This window comes from Nansenia antarctica (genome assembly GCF_963989245.1).
Source record: "Nansenia antarctica genome assembly, chromosome: 5".
Classification (NCBI taxonomy): domain Eukaryota; kingdom Metazoa; phylum Chordata; class Actinopteri; order Argentiniformes; family Microstomatidae; genus Nansenia; species Nansenia antarctica.
Window position 1 is genome coordinate 60052853 of NC_137690.1, and position 26646 is coordinate 60079498.

At 42.5% G+C, this 26646-nt stretch overlaps 3 protein-coding genes across 3 annotated transcripts in view; all 3 read right to left on the bottom strand.

Annotated features, from left to right (window-relative positions):
- hoxa1a (homeobox A1a) overlaps positions 1-1404 on the bottom strand; it is a gene marked incomplete at both ends in the record, with an annotated part of 1771 nt that extends 367 nt beyond the window's left edge. Inside the window, 2 exons of the mRNA XM_080530955.1 lie at positions 1-13; positions 789-1404. The exon at positions 1-13 is cut by the window's left edge and continues 367 nt beyond it. Of these exons, the coding sequence (XP_080387081.1) occupies positions 1-13; positions 789-1404 (629 nt within the window). The remainder of the gene's footprint in view (positions 14-788) is intronic.
- A 4306-nt stretch (positions 1405-5710) lies between these two features.
- Positions 5711-7459, bottom strand: LOC308157328 (homeobox protein Hox-A2a-like; the record flags this gene model as incomplete). The annotated part of the gene is made up of 2 exons (XM_080530866.1): positions 5711-6477; positions 7102-7459. The coding sequence occupies 2 exons, from the start codon at positions 7457-7459 to the stop codon at positions 5711-5713; spliced, it is 1125 nt and encodes a 374-aa protein (XP_080386992.1).
- Positions 7460-11696: 4237 nt separating this feature from the next.
- On the bottom strand, positions 11697-14783 carry hoxa3a (homeobox A3a; the record flags this gene model as incomplete). The annotated part of the gene is made up of 2 exons (XM_080533066.1): positions 14313-14783; positions 11697-12475 (listed from the first exon to the last, which is right to left on the bottom strand). Exons 1-2 carry the CDS (start codon positions 14776-14778, stop codon positions 11697-11699), a joined length of 1245 nt encoding a protein of 414 aa, XP_080389192.1. The 5' UTR covers positions 14779-14783.
- Positions 14784-26646: the final 11863 nt, after the last annotated feature.

The window sequence follows — 26646 nt, forward strand, 5'->3', positions numbered from 1 at the left end:
TCTCCTGACCTACCTGCGGAACAGAGGAAGACATGGAAAGTTGACAGTTGCGTTATGAAAATGTGCATACATCCAATGGCTTTGTAGGTGTTAATCATTAGAAAAAGACAAGAATCGGCACACTAATAGGCCTATGGTACCTACTGTATATTGCGCCATGATAAATACACGTGGAGTACAGTATACGGTGGGCAAATTAGGCGAAATCAACAACCCACAACTATTAACATAGAATTTGACAGGCTAAATTAACACTTACCCATCGTATTGCTAATTGCTATCATAGACGTTATCTATATCACTTTAGATTCCAATGCTCAGGTGCACACAACAATGTTAGATTTGACCTGTGGTGTTTATCCTTGAGCAGTGTGAATAACCATCCTCTCTTTAGGATGACACTTTGATTATCCACTTTCTGGACAAGTCAAATACCATGAACCTCAAATGAAATGCCAACAATCCCATACGCATTTGTACACTGAGATTGTACCATCAGAAACCTAATTCTAATCATTTCAACAGGTTGTTCAAGCGGACTTGGGGACAGAGAATATGGGAGGCCAGGTTGCTGCAGTAAATTCTTTCAGATTTACGGTGTGTTTGGGTAGAATGTCTGGTATTTTCTTTACCCACATCGTCCGATGTGCAGATATACCCAACTACCTGTATATGCTCATATGGCAACCATGCACCTCTCCAGGTATAGAAGTTTCCCTTGGAGACAGACCAAGGACCCGTTCACTATCCAAAGCCTCGCCTTAACCAATAGGGTGAATGAAGCTCACCTGTCTTTGGCGGATTCCTCTTGACTTTCATCCAGTCGAACGTCTGCGCGGACGAGGCTCCTTCGGAAAGGGGTGAGCAGCACGCGTCCAGGTGGGCGGCGTGGAGGGGCGACAGGGGGTTGGAGCAACCGGCAAAGGAGGGCAGGTTCGCCTGCTCGTGCCCGCCGCCGTATGTGGCATGAGCGTATTGGAGCTGACCTAGGGGCGTGCCCCCGTAACCTTGGCGATGCTGCGGAACCATGGATGAGGAAATGTTCCCGGAGTACACTAACGGGGCGCACTGTGGGAACCCCGTGGCCGTATCCACTTCCTGGCTTAATGCGTAATGGTTATAAGTAGTGCAGAAACCCTGGGGCCCATAGCCCGACCCGCAGGCCGGGTGAGCCCCGTAGGTGATGCCCAGAGACCCGGCAGGGGATTGGTAGGATCCCGGTTGGTGAGTGATGCCATCCGGGGAAGCCCTGCTGCTGGGCATGAAGCGGTCATCTGCCCCGCAGTTATTCACGGTGACCGCGCACGACTGGAAAGTTGTAATTCCGTGGTCTGAGTTGAAAGCCCTAATGGAGCACGACCCGCCGTCGCCGCTCATCACCGAGTAATCTAAGAAACTGCTCATTGTAGCATCGTATCTGCGGCACTTTGCGACCATGCAGCCACAATAGGCCCGGAGTGATTAGGCTCTCCTCTCTCTCACCCTGAGTGACCGTGCCAACCTTTACCGTCTCCCCCGTTATCAGAAGAGGGAGGGGGGACAACAGAGGCGATATCAGTGAACGGTGGCGGTCACGTGTCCCGGTCAGCCAGTGAGGTGCTTGTCCGTGTCCCCTTAGCTGTGACAGATTGGTGTTTGAGTGGGTATTTAAATTCTAAACGCTCGTCGATCAAGGTGACGCGCGTCGGCTCTAATGTATTGGCCGAGCAAACAATGTGCTGGGAGACAGACGACGGTGGACGGCGCTGAGGTCGCATGTAGAACGGGAAACAGCTAACACGACATCTTATATGGCTCGAGTGTCTTGGAGACCATTTACGTTTTAACCTCCCTACGAATACGACCGACCAGTCGATCTCAGTATTGCAGGTAAGGTGACATTTTTGGGAGAGAGAGGAGGGAGAGATGTGTGTGTGTGTGTGTGTGTGTGTGTGTGTGTGTGTGTGTGTGTGTGTGCGTGTGTGTGCGCGCGCACGTGTGGGTGGGTGGGTGGTGGGGGGTCGGATGTATGGGTGGGTGGCTGAGTGCGTGTGAAAAGGGATGTCAGTCAACTTTGGAGACGGGCCATGGAGATCATCATCAGTTCGGCTGCACTACATGTGGGATGCAACACCCTGCAATGAAGTTTATGAAAAGATCTCCGATCGTCTTACACCTCGTTCCGCGCTCATTTGCTGAATCAGCGAAGGAGAAGCATGAAGGTATCACGGATCCAATTAAACCCAGTCCTGGTGTAATATAGCAGCTAACAGCTCAGTGGCCTCACGGTTAGAGTGTCCGCCCTGAGATTGCAGCCTGGTCTCACACGGCAGACGTCAGAATTCGACGTTTATGGACAAACGTCGAATTCTGACGTGAGATTGCATCCAAACGTCGAATTCCGACGTGACATTGGGGTAGCTCGTTCTGAAAGCGCAGGGGTGCGCCTGTTGGGCTAACCCTAACCCTAACCCTAACCCCAACCTTAACCCTAACCCTAACCTTAACCCTAACCCTAACCTTAACCCTAACCCTAACCTTAACCCTAACCTTAACCCTAACCCTAACCTTAACCCTAACCCTAACCTTAACCCTAACCCTAACCTTAACCCTAACCCTAACCCTAACCCTAACCTTAACCCTAACCCTAACCCTAAGCTTAACCCTAACCCTAAATGTGGCCTAACTAATTAATGCAAGTGCAATTCAAAATGGAATAATCCCGAGAGAAGCCCCGACAGGCGCACATTACAGAGAACGAGCTACCCCAATGTCACGTCGGAATTCGACGTTTGGAATGCAATGTCACGTCAGAATTCGACGTTTGGATGCAATGTGAGACCAGGTTGCGGCGTAATAGCAGCTAACAGCTCAGTGGCCTAGATTGGGAGATCGTGAGTTCGATCCCCGGCCGAGTCATACCAAAGACTATAAAAGTACTACCCGATGCCTCCCTGCTTGGCACTCAGCATTACGGGTTGGATTGGGGGTAAGACCCTGCGACATACTGGCGTCATGTCCAGGGATTGTACATCAAGCCGCCTCACTCTACGGAAATAGGAGATAGGCTCCTGCCGCCTAGGGCCATTAGGCTCGAGAACCATCGGTTCTCAAGGCTTTACTGGTGTAATACAGACGATAAGTGGATCTTGGTCATGCAGCCGCCACATATAGTGGCCTATTTGATCTGAGGGACGAGGGAAGTGATCTTATATCACAATATCGTTTACAGTAAATACAAATAACAGAATAGGCTATTAATTGTTACTCCAAGGGCCAATCTGGATTATTGTCTTAGATCTTGTCTTGGATTCTGACTTATTTCACTTATTCTCATTACGCATGTACTGTGATCAGCCGATTTAATAAAACGGGGACAGTTTTGTAATGCACATAGCCTGAAGCGAAACGGCGTGTTGATTATCCTGTTATGTTCATCACATAAAGCCGTTGGATAAATGAATAGTTATAAAATGCTCTCTTGAGGAGAGAGTGCGAAAGAGTGTGGAGGAGCTGTCATGAAGTAGGCCTCTAACCACATAGAACAGAGAAAAGAGGGGGAGGGGAGCAAAGAGGAGGAGGAGAGAGAGTGGTCTTCGTCCCCTGCTGGATGAACAGAGGAATGTGCGGCCTGGTGGTCATTCTTATAATGACAGCGCTTTAGTCACAACGAACCAGGGTCCTTTCGCTCTCAGCAGCTGCATTTCCCCCACGCCACGTTAAAGTAAAGCGGGTTTGAATCTTCAAAATAGACCTAGGAGCTCAAAACCGAGATAGACAGCCAGACTAATCATGACCCATATAGCCTACATCTATTTCTAACCTCAGTGTATAGCTTAGTGCGTGAGAGCGCAGTGAATTCATGTCGAAACTTTTCAGGCTGTAGACGTTATAGAATGCGCTTTGAGTGAACGCGGAATGGGAAGTGAAAAGGCGCATTGTCTCGGAATGATTTTGTTACCAGCCTTTGGAGAGGGAACTCCAAGATGGAGAAAACTTAGGCCTCTCACTCTTAACTAAGTCCTATATTCGTGGGAGCATTCACGTCCTGTTTTTATAGAAATGATCATCAGCTAAACGTAATTTCTGTTTAATGTAATAAGGTTCTGCAGTGTGTAGGTTCCACTGTCGACTTGCCTTGTGTGCAACCGGTGGTAGATTGCACAAGTGTGTTGACTGAAATAGCAAAATACCTTTCCTAAAATTGGCTAAACAGGTTCATGCAAGATTCAACTTGTGTTCAATTCTATATTCAACTCTAAGAAAAGGACTCCCAATTATCATACAATAGGCCTACACAGTGAAAGCAGCATGTTATTGAGCTTTAAAATCATCACGCAATTTTATGCCACCATTTGTCATTAAATATCGATGCATTTAACCAAATACATTAATATACAATGCCACCCATGTGTTGCATACAATTATGAAAAAACAAGTTTAGGCTAATCATTATAGGACTAAAATAGGCCTATTAGCCCACAGAGGCCTGTTTTGAATTAGGCTATTACACGACGGAAAGAGACTGCACGCTATTGCTGCCACGCTTGCAGCGCCCATACGTTCTATTTTGAAACGGCTATAAACATGACTTATTACCACACGTTTACAAGGCTTCGTCGTGTTTTTGGTCTCGAATAGACGAACCATCTTAAAAGGTAAGAGGTGTTTATGCATAATACACTACAATTGGTGTCTTTTATGTAATTCTCACAATCATGGCGGTTTGATTTATGAGCTCGCGACGGCCATAGCTCGGGCATTTGCCTATAGGCTACACTTGCTCTCAACACTAGCAGCTCACTCTAGGCTAGTTTACGATTCAACTAACTCTATTAAAACAAGTAATGGAAAATATAAGGGAAACACATCAAATGTAAGTGTCGTCTTGGCTACGTAGAAATAATAAACCTATTTCCATGTCTCTTTCTGAATAAGTTTTCTAAGGGGCCTACTATTTCTCTATTTTAAATGGTTGTATGTATGATAATCGTTTGTTTCTTAACCAATGTTAATATTAATTGCATTCATGAATTTAAAAACGGTTTAGATGTGTGGTAGAGTTTGATAAATATTCTAAATTGTAATGAGCAATTTTAATGTTCCAAATTACTGCATCAAGGTAATGAAATCCTCTCGAGACAGATAGCATACTTCACTACTTTCATCCAACTATTCTCACCCACATCATAAAACATAAACCAGACATTGATTAAAATTACTTTTCTCACAATGCATTAAAGATAAGGCTGTGTTTGCATGCTTCATCACACGATTTTGAGTTGCAAATGTAATGAGTCTTTTTTCATTCCTGATACCCCAGTAATTAAAACATTTTCATGGACCCCTCTTTTTCTTCATTGTGTTTTCTTTTAGTTTGGTTGTTTTGATCAAAATACATTATAGACATTATAAAGGGGAAGGAACAGAATAACTCAGGACACAAAAAGCTACGTATAGCAACTCTAATTTATTCTAACAAAAATATTCATGGCATTGTATAAGCTATACAAAAATAAAATGACCAGGATCACATATGCCCTTAATTTCAATCTATATATCTATTAGATTTGGTAATTTCAGGTTGTGTACAAGGATGATTCCAGATTCTTACCTTGAATTAATCTACTAGTCAATTAATGAATACAAATAAATGTGCCGAAACGTCAACATTAATAGCAGAGGTGTTGTTTTTAAAGTCCCGTTTTAAATGCGTTTTTGTTGCTTGATTTCAATAGTTCAAATGCTGCAAGTCGACTGTTGTTAGCGACTCCGAGAAAAAATAGAAACTGTCCGTCGATATGTCCACGGGACTGTCCAGGGATTCTGATAAACTAGGCGAAGCAGCGTCGGAGAGATGAAGACAAGAATCCGAGGAAAATACTTGGAAGTCGTGTATTGAAACATCCAGGGCCGGGGGACTACTATTGTCAGGGCCAGATGCGGAGCAGGGGCCTATTGTTGACACACAGCCTGCAACAGTGGGTGATGGGCTGGTAAAATGTTTCAGATTTTTGTCATTGCTTAGTGGCGAAACAGTATAACTCTGGGTATCGCCATTGTGTAAACCCACATTCTGGAGATGCTGAGTGGAGCCGATAGAGTTTTGCTGAAAGGAGCAGGTCTCCCTTTCAAGTAGGGCCCCTGTCACTGTGTTGAGGCTCTGTTCGAACATGGAGCCCTCGTCCTCCTCCTCCTCCTCCTCCTCCTCCTCCTCGCTTGGAGTCCCATCCTCGGTGTTCGGCCCTTTACTCTCGCTGTTGCGGTTCTCCTTGCACTGGGTCTGCCGCTTGTGCTTCATCCTCCGGTTCTGGAACCACACTTTCACCTGCCTCTCGGTGAGGTCCAGCAGGGCAGCGATCTCCACCCTCCTCGGACGGCACAGATACTTGTTGAAGTGGAACTCCTTCTCCAGCTCCAGGAGCTGTGTGTTGGTGTAGGCTGTCCTCAGTCGGCGCGAGCCCGCTCCACCTCCGCTTTCTACAATCTCAGGCGAGCCTGAAACAACAGCAAGGAACAGCAAATGATGAGAAACAATAATAATAAATAATAATGCTCACAATACTCCTACAAGAACACAAACCGCCAGAGTATAGACTACAAAACTGAAGACACTGCAGCAAAATGGCCGCTAAATATTAAGACAGTAGGCTACTCTAACCCAGGCTACCTATTGGTCTTAAACAAAATGGATATTCTTATGCATTGCATTGCACAGCAATATAACGCACCATATGAACCAAATTCACCCCCAAAATACAGCAGAGAAGGAATAGCAATGTTGTCCAGGCTAGTGTAGGCTAATGAATGCGCCAGCTGCCCCGGTCGGCAACAGTACTCCATCACTCTTCATTACTGTCACATATCAAAACTCTGGCACAGCATAGTAAGGAAGGGCAGCGTGGAAATCAAATAAATCATTTGACATTACTGAACTTTACCCAAACTTTTTGGGAAGATTCTAACACTACAGGGAGCCAATAAGTATAAGTGCACATGGCGAGCCGTGGATATTAAATTATATGCACTGTAACTTCATGACTTCACCATTTATGGGTGCTTAGAAAGTGCATTCTGCATTAAAACGGTTGTCCTCTAAAATGTTCCTCATGAACCACCCACCTTTCGGAGAAAAGCACACAGGTCCATTTGCTATCGCAGTCGTGGTGGAAGTCGGCTTCTTGCAGGCTTTCTTCTCCCGCATCCAGGGGTACTCCGGGGGCAGGGAGGCGGTGGGTTGCAGCGGGCTGCATCCATCGGGGCTGTGTCTGGGCCGGCTGTGCCGCGGGTGGCTGCCCGGGTGGAGGCTAGGAATGGTCTGCTCAAAAGGAGGAGGAATCAGTGTCGAGCGTGAAAGCGTCGAGCTCTTGATTGATGAACTTTGAAATGAATCACCGACAGGGGGGAAAGATGTCAGGCACTCAGCAAGCGACGGCTGACTATTGATAAAACCGCTCTCTCGCTCGAATTCGTAATTCATCTCCGCTCCCTGAGAGCCGAGGAAAGTTTTGCACGCGTATTTTTATAAATGTTGCGGCTCAGTGAGAAAGAGGCAGAAAAAATCATTAAAAATTCTCCTCGTGGTGTTTTTTTTCTTTTTTTTCTAATTCACTGATTACGGCCGTATGGGGACCGAGCTACTATTAAACTATTGAATTCATGGAGACAAGGTTGAAATTGGACCGAATTGCCCTGTCACATGATTACTTCTGCCCAATGACAATTTGGGGTTTAATCAAAAGAAGCCACTGTCTGCGTGATTGATCCAAAAAACTCTGGCGAACCCCCTCGCTCTGTGGGGATGTTTTTATTGACACCTTTTCCCAGTTAGTTTACCTTCCGCTCACCTCCACTCTACTAAAATACAATGTGTTTTTAGAATGGCTGACGGACGCGCGGTGTGACAGGGAGGTAGCTACAGTGGGCTCGTCCTCTCTCTCGTATTGTTTGAGAATGTCAGTAGTGAACGCCCCCGCTCCCCGCTCCACACATAGCACGATGCCAGTAGCCACATACTATGCCTGCGGTCGTTAGCGAAGTTAGCCATTCATAGCCAGAGTCAGAGTTCTGTCAGGAAAAACACACCCAAAAAACTGATCTCGTGAACTCTTGACATCAACAAACCCCCCAACAATCCAATGTGCTCTTAAGCAGTATAGCCAACATATAGGTACCCCATGGGTTCAGGTTAGGTGTTCCAACACTTAAGATACAAGCAGGTCTACAAGCAGGTCTACAGCGAGTCATAGGTCTACTTAATAATCATTATTCACATGCGTATGTATAATGCATTAACAGTAAGACACATCATGACCATTTAGTGCTTATATAATGCCACAATTAATAAACGTGTAGGCCTAGCACAGACACACTTTACCCATTGTATCAGCTCAGTGCAAATGTATACCATGTATACTAAATGTTTCAAATGATTACATTACATTATACAGGTCTATCTGGCCTCTGGTTACCATGTGAACGTTCGTTTAAAAGTATGTTTGTGTCTGGAAAAAGTACACACATTCACAAACAACATTACTCCTTTCAAGGTGCCTTCTCCGAGGTTTCCTTCAATGGGGAGGTCACAGCGGGCGTCTGAGATGAGTGTAGTGGGGGCACAAGGGCAAGATTAGAGAAAAGGATCCCCTGCACATTTATATCTGATTTATCTTAAACCTCCAATACTTGGATGCCATTACACTGTAACTAATACACCTTTTTCCATTAGAATATTTCCTTCAAAGGAAGCCTTTGGGTTGTAAGTGTAGAAATGTGTATTGACTGAATCTCCCACAGTGTTTGGTTTGAACTCGTCCAGTATAATCTGTGAAAGCCACATTTTGGATGTTTTTCGTCAAGCAGTGAGTGCATGTTGTATCTTTCAAAAAACTGGAATAGTGAGTGAGAGAAGAGGAAAATAAGTGGTAGGCCTCGCTCAGTTTATTGCTTATATACCAAACAAAGAGTCCTGGAAGCCTGCGCGCGATCAATCTTACTCGCCAAAAGGTCTGACAGCTCGGTGCCCTCAGAACACATTTAAGGCTTCTAACTCTCCCCCGGATCAAATGCAGCCAGGAAGCGGCCAGAAACACTGGCCACTCAGATTATTTTCTTAAACGAACAACTCGTATCTGTTCGCAGTCAAAGATTTTTTTGTCGCGTAAGGGATGTTTTAAGACAAAAAGCCAACGAATAATTGACTACTCGTTCGTTATGAGGGGCGATAATAAGCGGTGAGTATAGGCTACACCTTTTCCGTTTTATTTTTCGTATACTTTTTTTTTGTGTGTTTACCAAACGTAATTACTTTCGTTTTAGTAAACATACCGGTTTTTGGAGTTAAGCAGAATGTGTGGAAAACAGACAGGGCTGCTATGGAATAGATGGATGGGTTTTTGGAATTACGCACAGGCTTTTGTGCGAGGAAAGGAGTGGGTGGCGGCATTCTGTGAAATCTAGTCAGTCCAGCACACTTTTCTAATAGGGGGGTTGATTTAAGACCCCTTTCCCACGGATGGAAACACAATGACGGACAACTCTTTAGTTTAACCAAAAACCTTATTTATGTTACTGCTTAAAAATCACCTATGGGTCGAGAGATTCGACTCTCTCTCTCTCTCTCTCTTTCCTCTCTCTCTCTCTCTCGTTTGTGTGTGTGTGTGTGTGTGTGTGTGTGTGTGTGTGTGTGTGTGTGTGTGTGTGTGTGTGTGTGTGTGTGTGTGTGTGTGTGGTTGAGCGAGTGAGTGTGTTTTGGATCCAGTTGCTCAGTCCATGAGCCTTTACGCTGACACACCATGGTTCAATTGTTCTAGGTTCCCCTGCTAACCATATGTCAGGAGCAGTAATGTGCTTGCCCTATAAAATCAGTGATTTTACACATGAGATTGGATGAATTACAGTATATTTTGTGTAAAGCATTTTCAATTGAGTCAATAATCCCGAAATGCATTTAAGATAATCATTTATACATTTCCTTGGTATCTAACAAAAAGCAGGGAAGAGAGTTTTCGACTAGAGTGAATGCACAATGGCGGCCTAATGAGTAACATTGTGTATGATTGGCAAAAGATTTTTGCTTGATTAGTCTTATTAGAAAATAATAAACTCAAACCTGGACGAATTGATTATGAAATACGATTTTAGAATGCAAGATGTGCGTATGGTTTTATTTATTTTTGGCGTTTGGCGTTTTACTTTTTACTACTCATACTCGACGTTTTATTACTCATTACCCAAATTACGAGCAACACAGATTGCTGTCAACTGTTAGTAGGCATGGTAGTAGATCATGCTGCACGATACACAATTTGAAGTTAAGTCTATGCATTTGTCGTGTGTTACATGTGTGCCCGTTGAATTCACATCTAAATCTGTAAATGTGCAATTTGATTAGCCTATGTGATCGAATATATCAACAAAATATTCTCTACGTTTTTTTTTATTTCATCTCTTTTTTCCCCAAACAGATAATCCAGAAGGCCCCCCTGACACTTTTATTATGCCTACACGAAGGAGGAATGGGAACAAAGCAATCGAGAGACGTTCTGATGCACCACGCAATATACGCGCTTGAACGGCAAGGAGACTCAAGTGGAAGAAGTGTGTTTTGCCTCCACCGTTAGATACAATATTACTTAGTATACTATTATAGATATAAACAATTATTAATAAAATATGTGTTTTTACTTTATGCATGTATAGCCTATTGAGTTTAGTATAGCCTAATATTGTGTGGGACTTAACCTGAGAAACGCACAATTAATTGTTGTTATTGTTGTTGTTATTATTATTAATTATTATTATTATTATATTTACTGTAAGGTATATTGTATTGCAGTGTAGATTTTGTGGGATTGTGTTATGTTTCTGAAATGCTTCGAATACACGAGAAATTAAGGTTGAATGATACATTTATATTTAAATTCATTTATTTATTTCTTCGAACTGGAGCAGCATGGAATGTCTAACAATGAAACAGAAACTGTTGATATCCGAAATAGTTTTTCAATAAAGAAACTTCTAAAGTATGTCCTTCTTTCCAACCTTATTGCATGATGGATTTACATTCGTAGAGAAAGAAAAAAATAATCAACGTGTCAGTGTTCTGCCGAGCTTTCTCTGCATTGTACAGGCGAGGGGTGGGTGAGCCTATAGTATCCTTCTCCACACAGAGCATGGAAGGTCAAATAATACTAAATAATTCCATATTACGTCAGAACAAAATAAATAACATTTGAAAGTCCGACAGCACACAAGTGGGGGAGGCCATAAACTGAAGCTATAGGCCTTCCCTTTCTCAACCAGCTCGTGTTTTTTTAGGATCTCTCCAGAAGTGCAACAAAATGCAAAACTAAATTCTTCAAATGCGGATAAATAAAAACACGAACAAATTCACATTAACAGAATACCATGACATTTGTTCATATACCCTGTTTGATTTTTGTTTTAAAAACACGTTCAAGATTAAATAAGAGTATGCATACATGTGCCCCAGCGCGTAATGTCCCAGCCCATATGGGTCTTTGTGGAACAATAACACTAGCAAATAGAGAAAAATAGAGAAAAATTAAAGCAAGAATTGATTACTTGCCTAAGCTACTTTACATATTAAACTATACAAAACATAAACAAAACTAACAGAGGGTGTTCAGAAAACAAAGCGATGATGGATTTGGAGGTGTAAGACAATGGGCGGGGTGATCCGGGGTGCGCCCAGGCTACAGATGCGTCAATTTGGGTGCTTCCTGAATTCTTCCCTGAGAGTAGTGCGGCGTAAGGTCTGTGTACGTCGGGTTGGGATCACACACTCCGTGGTGGTGATTGTTGCTCATAGTGATTGCTCCATTGTAGTCCATGTTTGTGGACGGCGGGTGCGGGAGATGGGTCAGTCCGAATACGGAAGGCCCGGAGTTGGACATTGAATCGATGTAGCCTCCACCAACATACACGGGGCTGCCCTGCAAGTGTGTCCCGTAGCTGCCATTGCCTTGGAGGGAGTGCGCGTCATACTCGGGCGTGGCTGACTCAGTGCCAGGATACCTCTTCTGAGAGGGCGGGCAGTTGTTAAGGGAGCTGTTCAAGGGAGGGGGATATGACGTGGACATACCATATGCATTTTGATGGGGTTTATTGTAAGACGTGGGCGACTGCGACTCGTAAGGTACACTGTTAACGAGAGAATGCATAGAGTTGAGGTATCCTCCACCGGAAGACGGGCCAACGGGGCTGCGAGGGGACTGTCCCCCCGGAGAGGGCATCATTCCGATCCCTTTTTGATCCTTTTTATACTTCATCCTGCGGTTTTGAAACCATATCTTAATCTGCCTCTCCGTGAGGTTGAGTAGGTTGGCCATCTCGACCCGCCGGGGTCGGCAGAGGTAACGGTTGAAATGAAACTCCTTCTCCAGTTCTACCAGCTGAGCGCTGGTGTAAGCGGTCCGGGCTCGCTTTGACGCGGCCGACCCGGTTGGACTCTTGTCTCCAGGGCAACTTTCAACTGCGCGGAAGAGGAAAAGCAACAGTCAATCAGTAATCCACCCCAGGAAAAGAACAAGACACACATGACACGATACATGTATCCCCGTGAACCGCCGCAAATCTATATCATTAGTTATAGGTTAGTTATAGTAGTAATCTAGTTGTAGATTAAAAACATTTTCCCAAATCATGATTTAGCGTGTCACAGATTAATATCACGTCTCTCTCTCTGTGTGTGTGTGTGGGGGTGTGTGTGTGTGTGGGGGTGTGTGTGTGTGTGTGTGTGTGTGTGTGTGTGTGTGTGTGTGTGTGTGTGTGTGTGTGTGTGTGTGTGTCTGTGTCTGTGTCTGTGTCTGTGTGTGTGTGTGTACACTACATTGGACCAGACCATATATGCCTACCTCATATTCCCTACTGGAGCTTTTTGACCCTCAAATCTCCCTGTACTTCAATGGCAGCATACATATTCCACATGGCGCATGGAGCTGCAGCTTGCCTTCTCTGATGTATCCCCCTCCGAGTGGCTGGGGCCATGCTGAACAGCAAGTACTGGTCTAGTTACCAGAGGTGGCAGGCTGCCAACCCCTAATACATTTTACTACTAGCTACTGTACAACCAGACGCTGAGCGAGAGGAATGCAGTATGACATAATGTAACAGGTTAGGCTGTTTTTACAAATTCTACCGCTGTTGTTAATAGTAACAATGATTAATATACTTATCAATAGCCTAATCAGAACTATCATAGCAAAGGTTCAGGAATTATGCTGACGTGGGATCTGTGAAGGTGAAACACGTGCATAAAAATACGAAAATAATACGAAATTATTACCGTAAACCTAACCCTAAAACCTAATTATTATTGTTGGAAATAGTTCTGGCATTACTCTGACACACTTATCATTATGAATTATGTTATTTAGTAGACCTAAATGTTGTCTGGATGGTGTCCCACTTCTTTCAATTTAAAATTATTATCCGCGCTCAAATCATGCCTTCCTAAAAGTTGTGCTTAAAGCATAAGCCTTCAATCATAAAATAGAATAAATAAGTAGGCTAAGACTATGGGAATTCTAGAATCTTTGAACATTAGGTTACATCTTTGGTAAACAACTCACGTCCCCCTCCCCCCACGGTTTTCACTAATGAAAACAAGGGAACAAATTGGAACAACTGTTTTGCCTGTTTGTTTGTTGTCGTGCACTGACGGTTGTGTGATCAGGGCCAATATGTGGTATTTGATCTACAGCAAGTCAATGCTTTGGCATTCTGACAACAAATTGTGGCATTAGGCCTCTGTATCTGCCTGTATCATGCCATTTAGGCCAGGGTCACGGACTAGATATTTACGCTTGTTTAACGAGGCAGCCTGGTCTCACACGGCAGACGTCAGAATTCGACGTTTATGGACAAACGTCGAATTCTGACGTGAGATTGCATCCAAACGTCGAATTCCGACGTGACATTTGCATCCAAACGTCGAATTCCGACGTGACATTGGGGTAGCTCGTTCTGATAGCGCAGGGGTGCGCCTGTGTTATGTGCGCCTGTCGGGGCTTCTCTCGGGATTATTCCATTTTGAATTGGAAACCCTATGGTTACCCTAACCCTAACCCTAACCTTAACCCTAACCTTAACCCTAACCCTAACCCTAACCCTAACCCTAACCCTAACCTTAACCTTAACCCTAACCCTAACCTTAACCCTAACCCTAAATGTGGCCTAACTAATTAATGCAAGTTCAATTCAAAATGGAATAACGGAATCAAAATGGAATCATCCCGAGTCTGCCGTGTGAGACCAGGTTGCATAACGAGGTGTATGTGACCGTCGTTTAATCACTGTTGGTCATATACCTGAGCTGGAACTACTGGTGTTTTTTTGCTTGGTGTTCTGACGTGAATCCTTCATCCAGGGGAAGATGTGTTTTCGGGTGGTAGAGGTCGGGGAACCGTTCTTTGCGTTGGGCTGACTGGAACCGTTGCTCGTGTTTTGAATGAGGGAACCTGGAGATTGTGGTGGAGGGGGTGGAACTGACACCGATACCAGCACCTGTGGTTGATTGCTTTCGGGATGAGCCGGGGGCTGCGCTGCCTGGATGGCCGTGCTCCGATCGCAGCTCTCCGCCATCTCCCCCGGTTTCTGCAGGGCGACGGAGCCGTCTGGGGACTGCAGAGAGCAGGCGGGTCGATGGTACTCACTTTCCACATGAGAGGCCCGGGGATATTGGACCTGATTGGCATCATAACTGAAGCCATTTGCGCTTTGATACGGGTAGCCACTGTAAATTGCAGAGCTGTCGTAGTAGGTTGCCTTTTGCATCTCGCCGTTTCCCAATATTTATTTCAGAAACTGACAGGGTCTTGACACCCTTGTAGAATAACATTGGCACCCCTTGGTCACGTGACGCCTCTCCGCCAATGGCCTCCTCGGGTGAACCTAGGGTTACAAGAAGCACTGTGAGGAGAAGAAATGGTGGCGATCCATCTTACTTTTCAATACAGAGCTGACACAGGAGACTATGGAGGCGAGATAGGAGCAACAGTTCTGTGGACTATTACGTTTACCTTATGGCTTACACAGGGCACAAAGGCATGCGCAAACCTCACATCACCATGTGTACCATACATATACCGGTAAATAGAAACATTTACAAAGGCATCAATTGTATCATATTAGCCTAATATTGGTGACACAAGGTCTCACAGGCTTTAGCTCATAACGACAAAATGGATATGAATGAATGAATGAATGAATGAATGAAAGCTTTTATTTCGAACATGTGAAAAAAAGAAATAGTTATAACAACAAAAGACAAAACAAAAACAAGAAAAAACAAAACAAAAACAAGAAAAAACAAAACAAAACAAAAAACACTATTTACTTAATAAACATCAGCCTTAATCACCCTAGGATGTTATTATTATTATTTATTTATTTTTTAGGGTATGTGTGTTCATATCATTATTATGTCTATAGGCCTACCATAATTTTCTGGATAGACAACATCTCCTATATCTACACGTCGAAGCCTATGATCATTCATTCGAAATATTTCTTTCTCCATATTAGATCAGGCCTCCGCGGTGCGCTACCCCAGCCACCTGGCTAAAAGCATAAACAACCGCATTCTCCACCTTTTTGTATGTGCAACCAAGATGGATGGAGGGGCCAGAAGGAAACCTGAAAAACCGGACGGGCATCCGCGCATCTCCATGACCACGGCGTGAACTTTCCCTCGTAGGCCCATAATAATGACTGCTGTCGGTGCTGTCGCAGCGGCCGCCCGTCGCAGTGATGTATGGGGGTCAGTGGGCCGGGACGGCGCGCATGAGACAGCGGGCTGGTGGGCAGCCAGGCTCAGTGTTCAGGCAGACAGAAATCCTGGATGCACAACTATTACTAGCCATCAGGTCATAATGGATACTATTAGGCTATATGCAATGAGATATACAGAAAAACGATCAAGATATAATTATTAATTATTAATTATTACTACAAACTATACTGGTTGGGTTTTCGTGGTCTTAGTCTATAAGCCACATGCGTTTTTTTTCCCTCCAGACTAATAGGCTAGAGAGAGGGGGAACAAAGCCTCCACGGTCACCTCAATCCAAATCGCAATAATTTGGCCACTAAATATATTCGATGCAACAGTATCACCTTGATAACATACGTTTTTAGGTAGGCTACTATCTGTAATCGTATAAACGAAAATCAGCATGTCAGTCTAAAGGACAATCACCTTCTTAAGAAAACCTTCTTGCATTGCATGTAGCCTATATATATTCACAATTAAGAGTAATTGTATACAAGTGATTTAAGTGTGAGCACCTGTTCAAAAATACTAATATTAATATTGATAGGTTATAGGCCCTGTAGTAGCCTACAACAATAGGCCTAGTAATAAAAGTATAATAACAAAAGCAGTAGCCTGTATTAATAGTAATACTTAATTGATATTTAAATATGTTCGTAATCCTTAAAATCCCAAACTTTTTGACAATCAAAACACTGAAGGACAAATAATTGGTTAACTACTGCTAACTACTGCTTTCTGCTTTCTGCCGGACTATTATATCATGACAAAAGCAGACCCTCTTCAGGTATCCTCAACATAATTAAACCACCGAATGAAAAATAATCTCATCACTATACAACTGCTATTGAAACGATGCTCTGCAAAACATATTAGAAATGGGGTGGTTTTTTCCCCAAAAAATAATACCGGTATAGGCTATACCTCAAAATGGTAGAGAGACAGAGAGAAGACAGGCTCGAGCCCCCCGCTCCGCGCGAGAGAAACCTGGCTGCTGCCTGAGTGTGTGAACTCTTCCTGAACCGAGATGTAAGTCATACGGTGATAAATCACCGCGCGACACACAAACTCCGCCATTTACAACCGAGAGAGCCTATTTCTGGCCTGCTTACCTTCTCCTCTGACGACGAATGCAGAGCACAACGCAATATTTTCTCATTCAGCGACGAAATCGATCAAAACAGTAGTCCAGAGAAAGTTGAAGCAAAGCGAGCTGGGTTTAACAGCAACAGACTGCGCCTACACACAGGAGTCATCAGCAACAACAAAAAGGGACGAGGCTCTGTGTAGAAGAAACGAAATCCCCTTTTTTCTTTTTTTGTCTATTCGACGTGGATGGGTAAACCAAGATTACGAAAGCAGGCGCAAGCACTCGGGTCGTCCAGATAAGCACTATCTGCCCTCACGGTTGAACTTATCACATGCTAGAGCAATGCCCATGCCTCATAGCTATATTAAACCTGGTAAGGACTTTGCTGGACTATGTGTTCGTGCACAAGTACCATGCAGAAACCAGTGAACTCCCCCGAAACATAGCGTCACCATAGACAAGAAAAATTATGCAAATGAAGTAGCGCCTTGAACACAGAAAGCCAGTTCTCTCCTCCCCCACGAAATGAAGTAGTATATGGTTAAAAAAAATAGCATTACAAAAAGCACGGACAGGCATCATCAAAGTGTTATATTCAATTTGTTGTTATTTACTCAACACTATGAATCGAATAATTCCTGGATGATATGGAGGGGGTTACGCATCTGATGACAACGGCGCATTACCATGACAGATAAAGGGCCTCTATCCATGGCTTAATCATTAACCAACATTTTTGCATTTTTGCATTTTATGTGTGAATTCCATTCGAATGGACTGTTCATACGTTTTTGGGGGCGATCCAATATTCGACTACTTTCAAAATGATAGGGATATCCTTGTAGGCGCTGAATGGTTAGAAAATAAATAAACTATGAGTTTATAAATTGAGAACGCCGGAGATCAAAGCCTTGTTCGGACTGGGCCAAGGGAAAGACCCCCATCGGGCGCGGGCTGAGAAAAATGGAAAGAAGTTTCGCATCCAAAAGGGCGAGGAACAGGGGGAGAGAGCAGGGGGAATCCCTCTGCATGTGAATGGTGTCGTTTGCGGCCAAAACGAAAGATTTATGATCTCTCGCATCTGCAGGCAGTAAACACGTCCAGAGCAGAGGTTCAGTCGTGAAGCTTTAGGACGCAGTTACAACGACACAATACAAAGGTAGAACATTCGGACAGCGTGGGAGGGTGAGTGGGACAAAAATTCACTCCAGGATTATTTTTTAGCCTACGAAGCCTTTCTTTTTCAAAGCAGAGTAGTCAATTGGTATAATTATTTACTCCTTTGTGTTTTGCTGAAATGCTGAGTCCTGATTTCCTCAAATGTGGCCCTAACTACGGGGTTAAATGTCACTGAAAAAGAAGGACGAGAAGGCAGATGGATATTTCTACCCAAAAAAAAAAAAAAAACTATTTTAGAAATAATATAATCTGCTAATATCATTCTGCTAACTTCATGGCAGTGTTGTTTAAGATAAGCAGAAGCTTTTTGAAAAGAGCAAGGCACCGATCCAAGGGGTGCGATTCCCCCCGTCGCTTTTATAGTGACAAATTACACTACAAAAGACATAGGAAGAGAACGAATTATTGCTCTGAAGTTTTTCATATCAGCGCTACAAGCTAAGGAATCGTAAAGGCTTATGTCTGTGTACATGGTTGTGAATGTGCTTGAGTGGGCGTCTATGGTACTTATTCAAAATTGAATAAGGATATGATCATCAAGCATTTCGAGCAGAAATCAATAAAGGCATAATATGGACTTACCAAAGACAGGGCTGGTTCCCTTCGCTGAAAGCCTGGGATTTATTTAGCCAGAATTCTGTGGAGAAAAAAAAGAAAATGTATGCCAATTTAGCCGATATGCACAGCCTACCTATTTTTCCCACATTTCACCTAATTTCTCCACATCAAGGAAAATATATCAATATGGATTCAATTTAGTATCCTTAACATGAGAATTAAAATGCTCATGATATAGGGTAGCTTAATCAAAAACGTGTATAGACATTTGAATTAATTGCTTTTGAACGATAAATCATGTCAATTGAGCAGACTTGGCCTACAAAAATATGCAAATTCGAATTTTCGATAACATGGTGGCTTAAATAATTGTCTTGTATCTGCTAGCTGTAGGAGCTGTTATTCGTTCACTCTGCGACAAAGTTATGAAGATTCCCTTAATCATTCAGAGTGAAAACACATTGATAATAACACCTCTATATCCAAGACCATTCTAATAACCATAGCCTGATCATAATAATAATAATAATAATGATGATAATAATAATAATAATAATAATAATAACAATAACAATAATAACAATAGGCTAATATATTTTTTCAACAATGGCTAATAATAATGATGAATATATACATATATACATATTGAAATCAACTATCAGATTTATATCTAAACGTTTGTAGCCTATAATGATAAAACTGCAATAAAAATGTGTTGTTGTAGCTGCTTTGTTTGTGTGTATTTTTTCACCATTGGAATTGGATCGAATAGTCATTAGCTCTCGCGCAACGGCTGCCCCAAGTCCCCGCGCCCATAAATCACACACGAGCGCCGTGACCTCAACGCGGCCGCGCGGTCCTGGATGGCACTCCGTCTTCCATTATATCCTCGTTTCCCTGGTGGAGCAGCACAACCCCACAGCTTTTCTTTACTTTTTATGTACCTCAATTTGATTTATCCTTTCCCTAGAAAACTCATGTATAACACCACAAATTGATGTATTTTATAGGGAAAGGAATTACACCTCGGAGCGGGACGTCGTGACTGCTTTCACCTCCTCTGTTTGGGTTTTTGTTACCAACAGACATTTAAATGGCCGGGTTTATTTACAAACGGCTATGTAGGCCAACTTCAAACATAATATATAGCTTACTAAGTTGGGCTGCATATACTACAAAACTGTGGCTGCCTGTGTATTCTCTTCCAAATGAAAATGGAAATATATATTATATATACTATTTCATTTTGATTAGGCGCATGAAGTGATAATAGACATTTTAAGCCAAGCTAAAAATGTTCACACATATAGTGTAGGCTTTTAAAACGTTGTAATGGTTCATAGGCCTAATTTGTGAAATGAATATGAATATTGGACTTTTAAAAGATGTTACAGCTCTATTTATTTTCAGCCCTAGCAAAACCACGGGCACTTTTTCACTGACCTCTGCCTCGCGCGGCAATAACTCACGACAGTAATGAACAATCGGCGGAAATACCTCAAAATAAAATCCATCCTCCCCAAGCACGGGCTCTGACTCTGTCCGCGTGGAAAAACATATCCGTCCGTGACAGCAGTATAATACCATCCACAAAAACGAGACCCTCTATCTTTCGCTCTCTCACTGTCCCTCTTTCTCCCCCTCTCCAAAGTCTACAAAGCCCCGACTCCACTCACAGAAAGTGGGGGTAACGCGCGTAAAATCAGCATCGTATATGGCCAGACCGGGGCTCCGGTTTTCTCCCCCGTGCCATAACACCGCGCCGTATTATGCGCCCCGCTCACGTGACGCAACGTCAACTTAAATCCCTTTTATTTGAGCCCGTGAATCATTAATGGAGGCAGTCATTGCCCCTGAGGAGAAACGGATCACTTTGGAGAGAGAAAAAAGAGGGGTACATGACATTGCAATGTATCTGGCAGAGGAGCAGGTCTCTCACAGCGCTGCTGCTTTTTTCATCATCATAGCCCATTCTGAGGAGTGTGTGTTCTGTCACTTTTTGAGTGTAGTATCTTTGGTGCCTATTAACATAAGCATGGAGCGCTAATCCTGTTATAATATGCTGTGGCAAGTGTACATAGCTTTGAGCTTGTAGAACAGGAGAAGTGTTTTTACGCTACTGTGTGATAATTCGCACTATGAGAGAGAGGGCTTTTCCTCGAGGAAGCCCCTTACGTGTGACTTACTGATCACTCAACACCAGAGTTACCCCCTCTTATATGGATGAGTTGGAGAGTGCAGGCGCACTCAATACCGCCTCAATGTCTCTAGTCCATAATATACCCCCGTAAGATATACACAGGCACTCAGTCATCAATATGCTGGCGGCCAAATGAAAATCAAACGTCTTATAATTACCTGTCCGAACGCAAGGCAAGGTGTGCGTCCCGATGGCCGTGAGGGGCGAGTGTATGTCAGTCAGAACTGAGTAGAGAGGAGAGGTGCATATGGGACCTCTCAAAGAGTGGGTTGTTCACCCAACTGGTCACTGCGGGGACCCTAAATTCAACCTGCCTGCGCTTACGCATTTCCTACGAGTGATGCTGGAAATTATAGGTTTGCGCAGAGAGGGCAAACTAGAATCCAGTGTGTGGAGGGGAAAAGGTGGTAGCACGAGAATGAACTGTTCGAATTTTCACATAATAATTACGCTTTTTTTACTTTGATATGAAGGCCTACAAATAATAGGGCCTGTGAGGGCGATGTATAAGCAGTCTCATCATACTGGGATAGCCTCAACCATGGGCGGAAGAGCTGTTCTTCTCTCTGCACCGTTTGGCGCTTGTTTTCCGTCAACACGGAGCAGCGGGCGTGGAAAGCTCCACCACAACTATGAATCACTCCGAGCGGACACAGACCTCATCCCACTCCCACACCACACCAGCCTTTGTCTTCTCTATACAACTTGAGCGATATAAACTAAACTTTTAAAACCCAGCAGCAGATCGTGTCTTTTCAGATAATTTCAGATCACTGTTGACAACGTTGGGAGTGAGAGGACTACGAATTCATGAATGATGAGTATTAAAGTATTAATATATTTGTTTCTTCTGATTAGCATATAGGCCTGTTTTGATTACATAATGTTGTTCTATGTTATGGGAGGGATACATAGGCCTACTATTTGATATATATATATTAAGGTATTAAATGGTAGCCTCTGATTTCATGATGTCGCTGTTTTGTTCCTTGCGGCTAGATTTGCGTAGCCTCCAACTCCCCCAGCAGCGTGTGGGCTCGAGCTGACACTGGACGGAAAACAGAACCGCGCTCCCACGCTACCTTTCGCCACCGCACCTGAACTTCTCCCTGACCCGAGCAACGTCGTGGAGAGTCGAGTGTGAAGTTATTTTGGGTCAAAATCAATGAGAGTTTGGAGACCAGTGCATAATTAACAACAGCTATGCCATTGGAAAAGTTTTAGCACTTTTTCCGTGGTCGCTTGTTGCGTTCAGAAGTGAACAGGCCTAAACTGTTTAAGTCATGAAATATGTTGTGTTTTTTCCACAGATTTAGTATGTTACATACCAAACTTCCACACTCGATGGCCACCAAGAGTACAGGAGAAGTGTTAGCCGCAGACCTCTCGTCACTGCTCCGCCTTGGATGTTCGCCAGACGGCGGTATATCTCCCTACAATGTTGACATTTGGAGCTCTTAACAGCGAGGCTTGGGTTACCAATACACTCAACCGAAGATAACTCTTTCTCAGGGGTTTACATCGGCCAACATCAAGGCTAATGCGAAATTCAACGCCCCAGCCTAGCTTGGCGTCCAGGCTTTCAGATTGAGAAGTCTGTTTCTTTGGTGGAGTTGACTGCTGCTTTGGTGGTTTGTTTTATATAGCCTATATGTTCATGAAAGCCATCATGATATTATTTTTGTTATTCTACATATATAGATAGAAGTTGTCCTACATATATAGCCTTATATAGCCCCCTATTTAAAATGACCATGCCACTTAAGAATGTCTAATAATAATAATCATCATCATCATCATCATCATAATCATAATAATTAAGTTCAATGTAATAAATTATACACGAATGAAGATAAGCCCAAAAGATGATACAGCACAAAAAACATTATGTTTATCTGAGATGTAAAACAATAAACTAATAGTAACCTATTTATCAAAGTCATTTTGAAAATGTGTTTTCTATTACTATGCTAAATTGATTTTCCATCATATATAGCCTGGAGTCGTCTTTTGCTGCGTGGTTCTGTTAATTGTTAACATAGTTGCTGATTGTCCTTTGTGACTTTGGTGCCTTTTCAGCTGTGTGCCCAACTAAACAATAGATTTCTAATATCTGCCAACTGAAACGTCGCTTCTTAAGGGTTAAAAAGCACACACTTTTGTGAAACTTCAAAATGCATAATTTCAACAAAACTACTTCAGCTTTAATCATCAGAATCATTGAACGGAATACAACGGGAATCAATATTTAGAGTGAGCATCAATGTCCCCAGTGGGCAATTGAGATTTTATGTGAGAAGAACCGCATGCAGGGATGTACAAGGAAATAAGAAGAGATAAGCTTAGAATTAGAATGAGTTCATTTACATGTCATATCAACCTTGTTCGGTGCCAATTGTGTAAAGGGGTTAGATAATTACTATGTTTTATTCCATTCTTTTATTTATGCCCACTTGAGTATTTCTGGGCTCAACACCCTTGAAACCATTATACAGGTTATAAGCCAGTTTCAGCAATCATTCAATAGCCTACTTCAATCACTTTTATAATTTATTTTCCAGCTGTATTTGAGTTCTCGATAGTTTTATGCCAAAGTTTCACTTTCGTATTCGTCTCCTCATGTGTTTAGTTTATGTACGAGAATTTTTGCTATGTTTATGGAAAGTAACTGATGCTATATAAAGGTTTGTATACTTTTCCACAGCAATTGTAACATCAAAGCTCCACACAAGTTAAATGGCACAATATATACCTGACCTGTCTGAACTGTTCTTCTAGTCATGTGAACATCTACATCTTTGCAATATCAACATTTTGAACACATCTCAAAAATATGGTGTATTTGTTTTTCCATCAGCCATGATGAACAGTTGCGCATTGTGGCCAAACAGAGGAACAACTCTCCAAGCAGTGGAATCTAACCCATAGAACAGCGAGGCTACAGTTGCATTAAGAGAACACAAAGCCCAGTTACCAGCAGCTGAACATTCTGTTTTTCATAAATCAATCAAATACCAATGATCTGAAGAGAGTCGTGTCATACATGTTATTATAGCACTGTAATATCTACACTAACGCACCTGTTTTAGCTAGTAGTATACAGCTTATGAGACATAGAAAGCAAAAACAAGAAAAACTACTCACAAGAAGTCATGACAGTCTACCTCCACCAGGGAATGGACAGACAAGAAGGAGACTTTGCAGAGAGAATATTTGACTTGCGCTCCACCGAGGATCACTTCAAATGAAAATACTGCCGATTTTCATATCTATTTCTGACTCGAGGGCATCCATAATTTAATGTCACGTGGTAGAGCAGATTAAAATTTCAGTACATTGGGAGTGACCTCTTTTCGAGTATTAAATTAGCTCAAATCTCTAATTTAACTATCTGACATCTTGAGAGGCATGCGTACAACCTGTGCCAATCATCCAGTTGCCAAATACTGCACCAAGTGCTGGCATTGAAGAGGCCTATAGAACAAAACGGAATGTTTCATTTGAGGTATTTGTGTGTGACATTCAACATGACTGCTCTTATAGTTCACATCCAGTCTGTGAAGATAATATGCTGCTTGTCTGACATTATAAATGTGACATTATATGGACACAAGACACATGCGTTTTTTATGCCTATATGCTATATCAAAGATGGAATGCTTAAATTGTACGCCGCTGAGATTGACCAAAATAAAGACATTGAAGAACAAATAATTCCGTTCACAGAAGCAATTCAAAATATTGTGGAAGAGATTCCACAATAGCTGTAAAAAAAAATATTTAAATGGGGGCATTTAGAGCATAGGCCCCCTTTTCAATACAGATTCTAATAGCAAATGGCAAAATGTTTTGTCTCAACCCTGCCTTTTGCACACATCTGATACACATCACATATGACGAATAGCATCAGAGATGACTTTGAGTGAATTATCAGCACGGTTGCACACCTACACGCCATTTTGTTTCCGCATTGTCTCGTGCGCAAATAAAACAATTGAAAAGAAAGAAAACGCCGCGGAGGTCTGGACATTGTGTGTGTCTAAGGTCAGGGGTCACCCGGAGTGTTCTGAGTCGATGATTGGCCAGTGGCTCTCATGTCCTCTGGTTGAACTCTCTGATTGTTTGGATATAGCAGGTAGTAACCAATACTCACACAGTGGTGCACCGAAGATTGGGGGATATTTCCTTATAATTGAAAAAAAAAACATAGCTACCAGATGTGTGCCAAATACATAGTCTAGGCCTCATTAGCATCAGGCCTAAATTCAGTTAACCGTTTTATCCTTGATTTTATTACAATTGCAGTAGCTTATCACCCATTTGTGAGCCTAAGCCTACACATTTTGTTATCAAGTCTAACCCTAACCCTAACCTAAACCTCTTGCTCTTGATTATAACAGATAGCCTATATGACTCATAAATAACGCCCGTACATGGTGGAGAATGAAGTCCTATTGTTTTTTTGTTTTTTTACTGTGTGCCTTATTATTAAGCACAAATCTATAAGGATAATTGTGCATCTTTGCCTATACATTTATGTTGAATATGTTTGGAACGCTCCTAATCTTTACTGGTGTGCTGTGGTATTGTCCAGACAAATATAACTTGTGCTTAGGTCAGAACAAATCTAAAGTTCCCATTCACTATCAGTTGCACCACTGTAATATCGATTTGTCGACTTATTTAATAATCGTTTAGTCAAAATAAGGTAAGGAAATAAATCGTTTATTAATTCATAGTTATCCATAAGTAGGCCTAGATGCATTGTATTTATTAAAAATAATAACCTTTCTGATATAGAAAGGCCGAGCAGTAAATTGGAAGTACGCCTAGGCCTATTGGATAACTGATTCAAATGGTGTTAATCAAAGTTTAAGAATAAGGTTACATTAACTTACTAACTTGAATCAGTAAACTGTTCAATTGTGTAGAGAATACTGCCAGGGTATACACTTTACAGAAAACTGAATGAACGCTTGTGGACTGAATTTGCAAACCAAAACAATGCTTACGTCCTTTGTGCAGCCTTTCACATGCGCAATAGACAAATTACTTACGCTATTATTTAACAACAGCAGTCATGACCTCACTACATTACTTCATTACAATCCAATGCATATAGCCCAACATATCCTCCTATATCATAACATCCAAAGCCATATCAGCCATATAATGGAAGTACATATTTATTTCACAGGAACAATTTCTTGCATGGGCCTATACTACTACAATACAACGTCCATTAATTAGACAACATACACATATTCACAGTTTAGATCACACCACAAGATATGACACTATCACAGATAAAACTAGCCTACTACACGAACAAACGTATTTTAGCTGACAAAATGGTTTCTTTATTGTGCCTTCGCTATGTACATTAGGGTTGAAAGTCACCTGGACGATACATGACTTAACACATTCAACAGTAAACCAATCCACTCACACACAAGCTAAATCATAACTCTGAACGTGCACTCCCCAGAACAGCTGTCTGATTTCAGACGGGCACCTCGAGTGTTCCTAAACATTGTCTTTCAAGTATATTAGAACTTTCCATGAGAATAAACAAAAAGATTGCATAGAAGAAAAAGAAAAAGAGTTCCCAATTACTCTCACCTCGTCTCATTTCTTTTCTTTTCATTCTATGCAACGGTACATATAATCCAAGTCTTGTGGCATGTTTGAGTGTGCGTTATCCTTCTCTCTTATTAAACAAATACATACATATCAGTTGCCATCTTGGCAGAAAGTGGTGGATTTGGAGTCGAGAGCGAACAAACGGAGAAAGGAGGTTGAGAGGGAAAAGGGGTTGAATGGATGTGACATAGGCCCAACGGC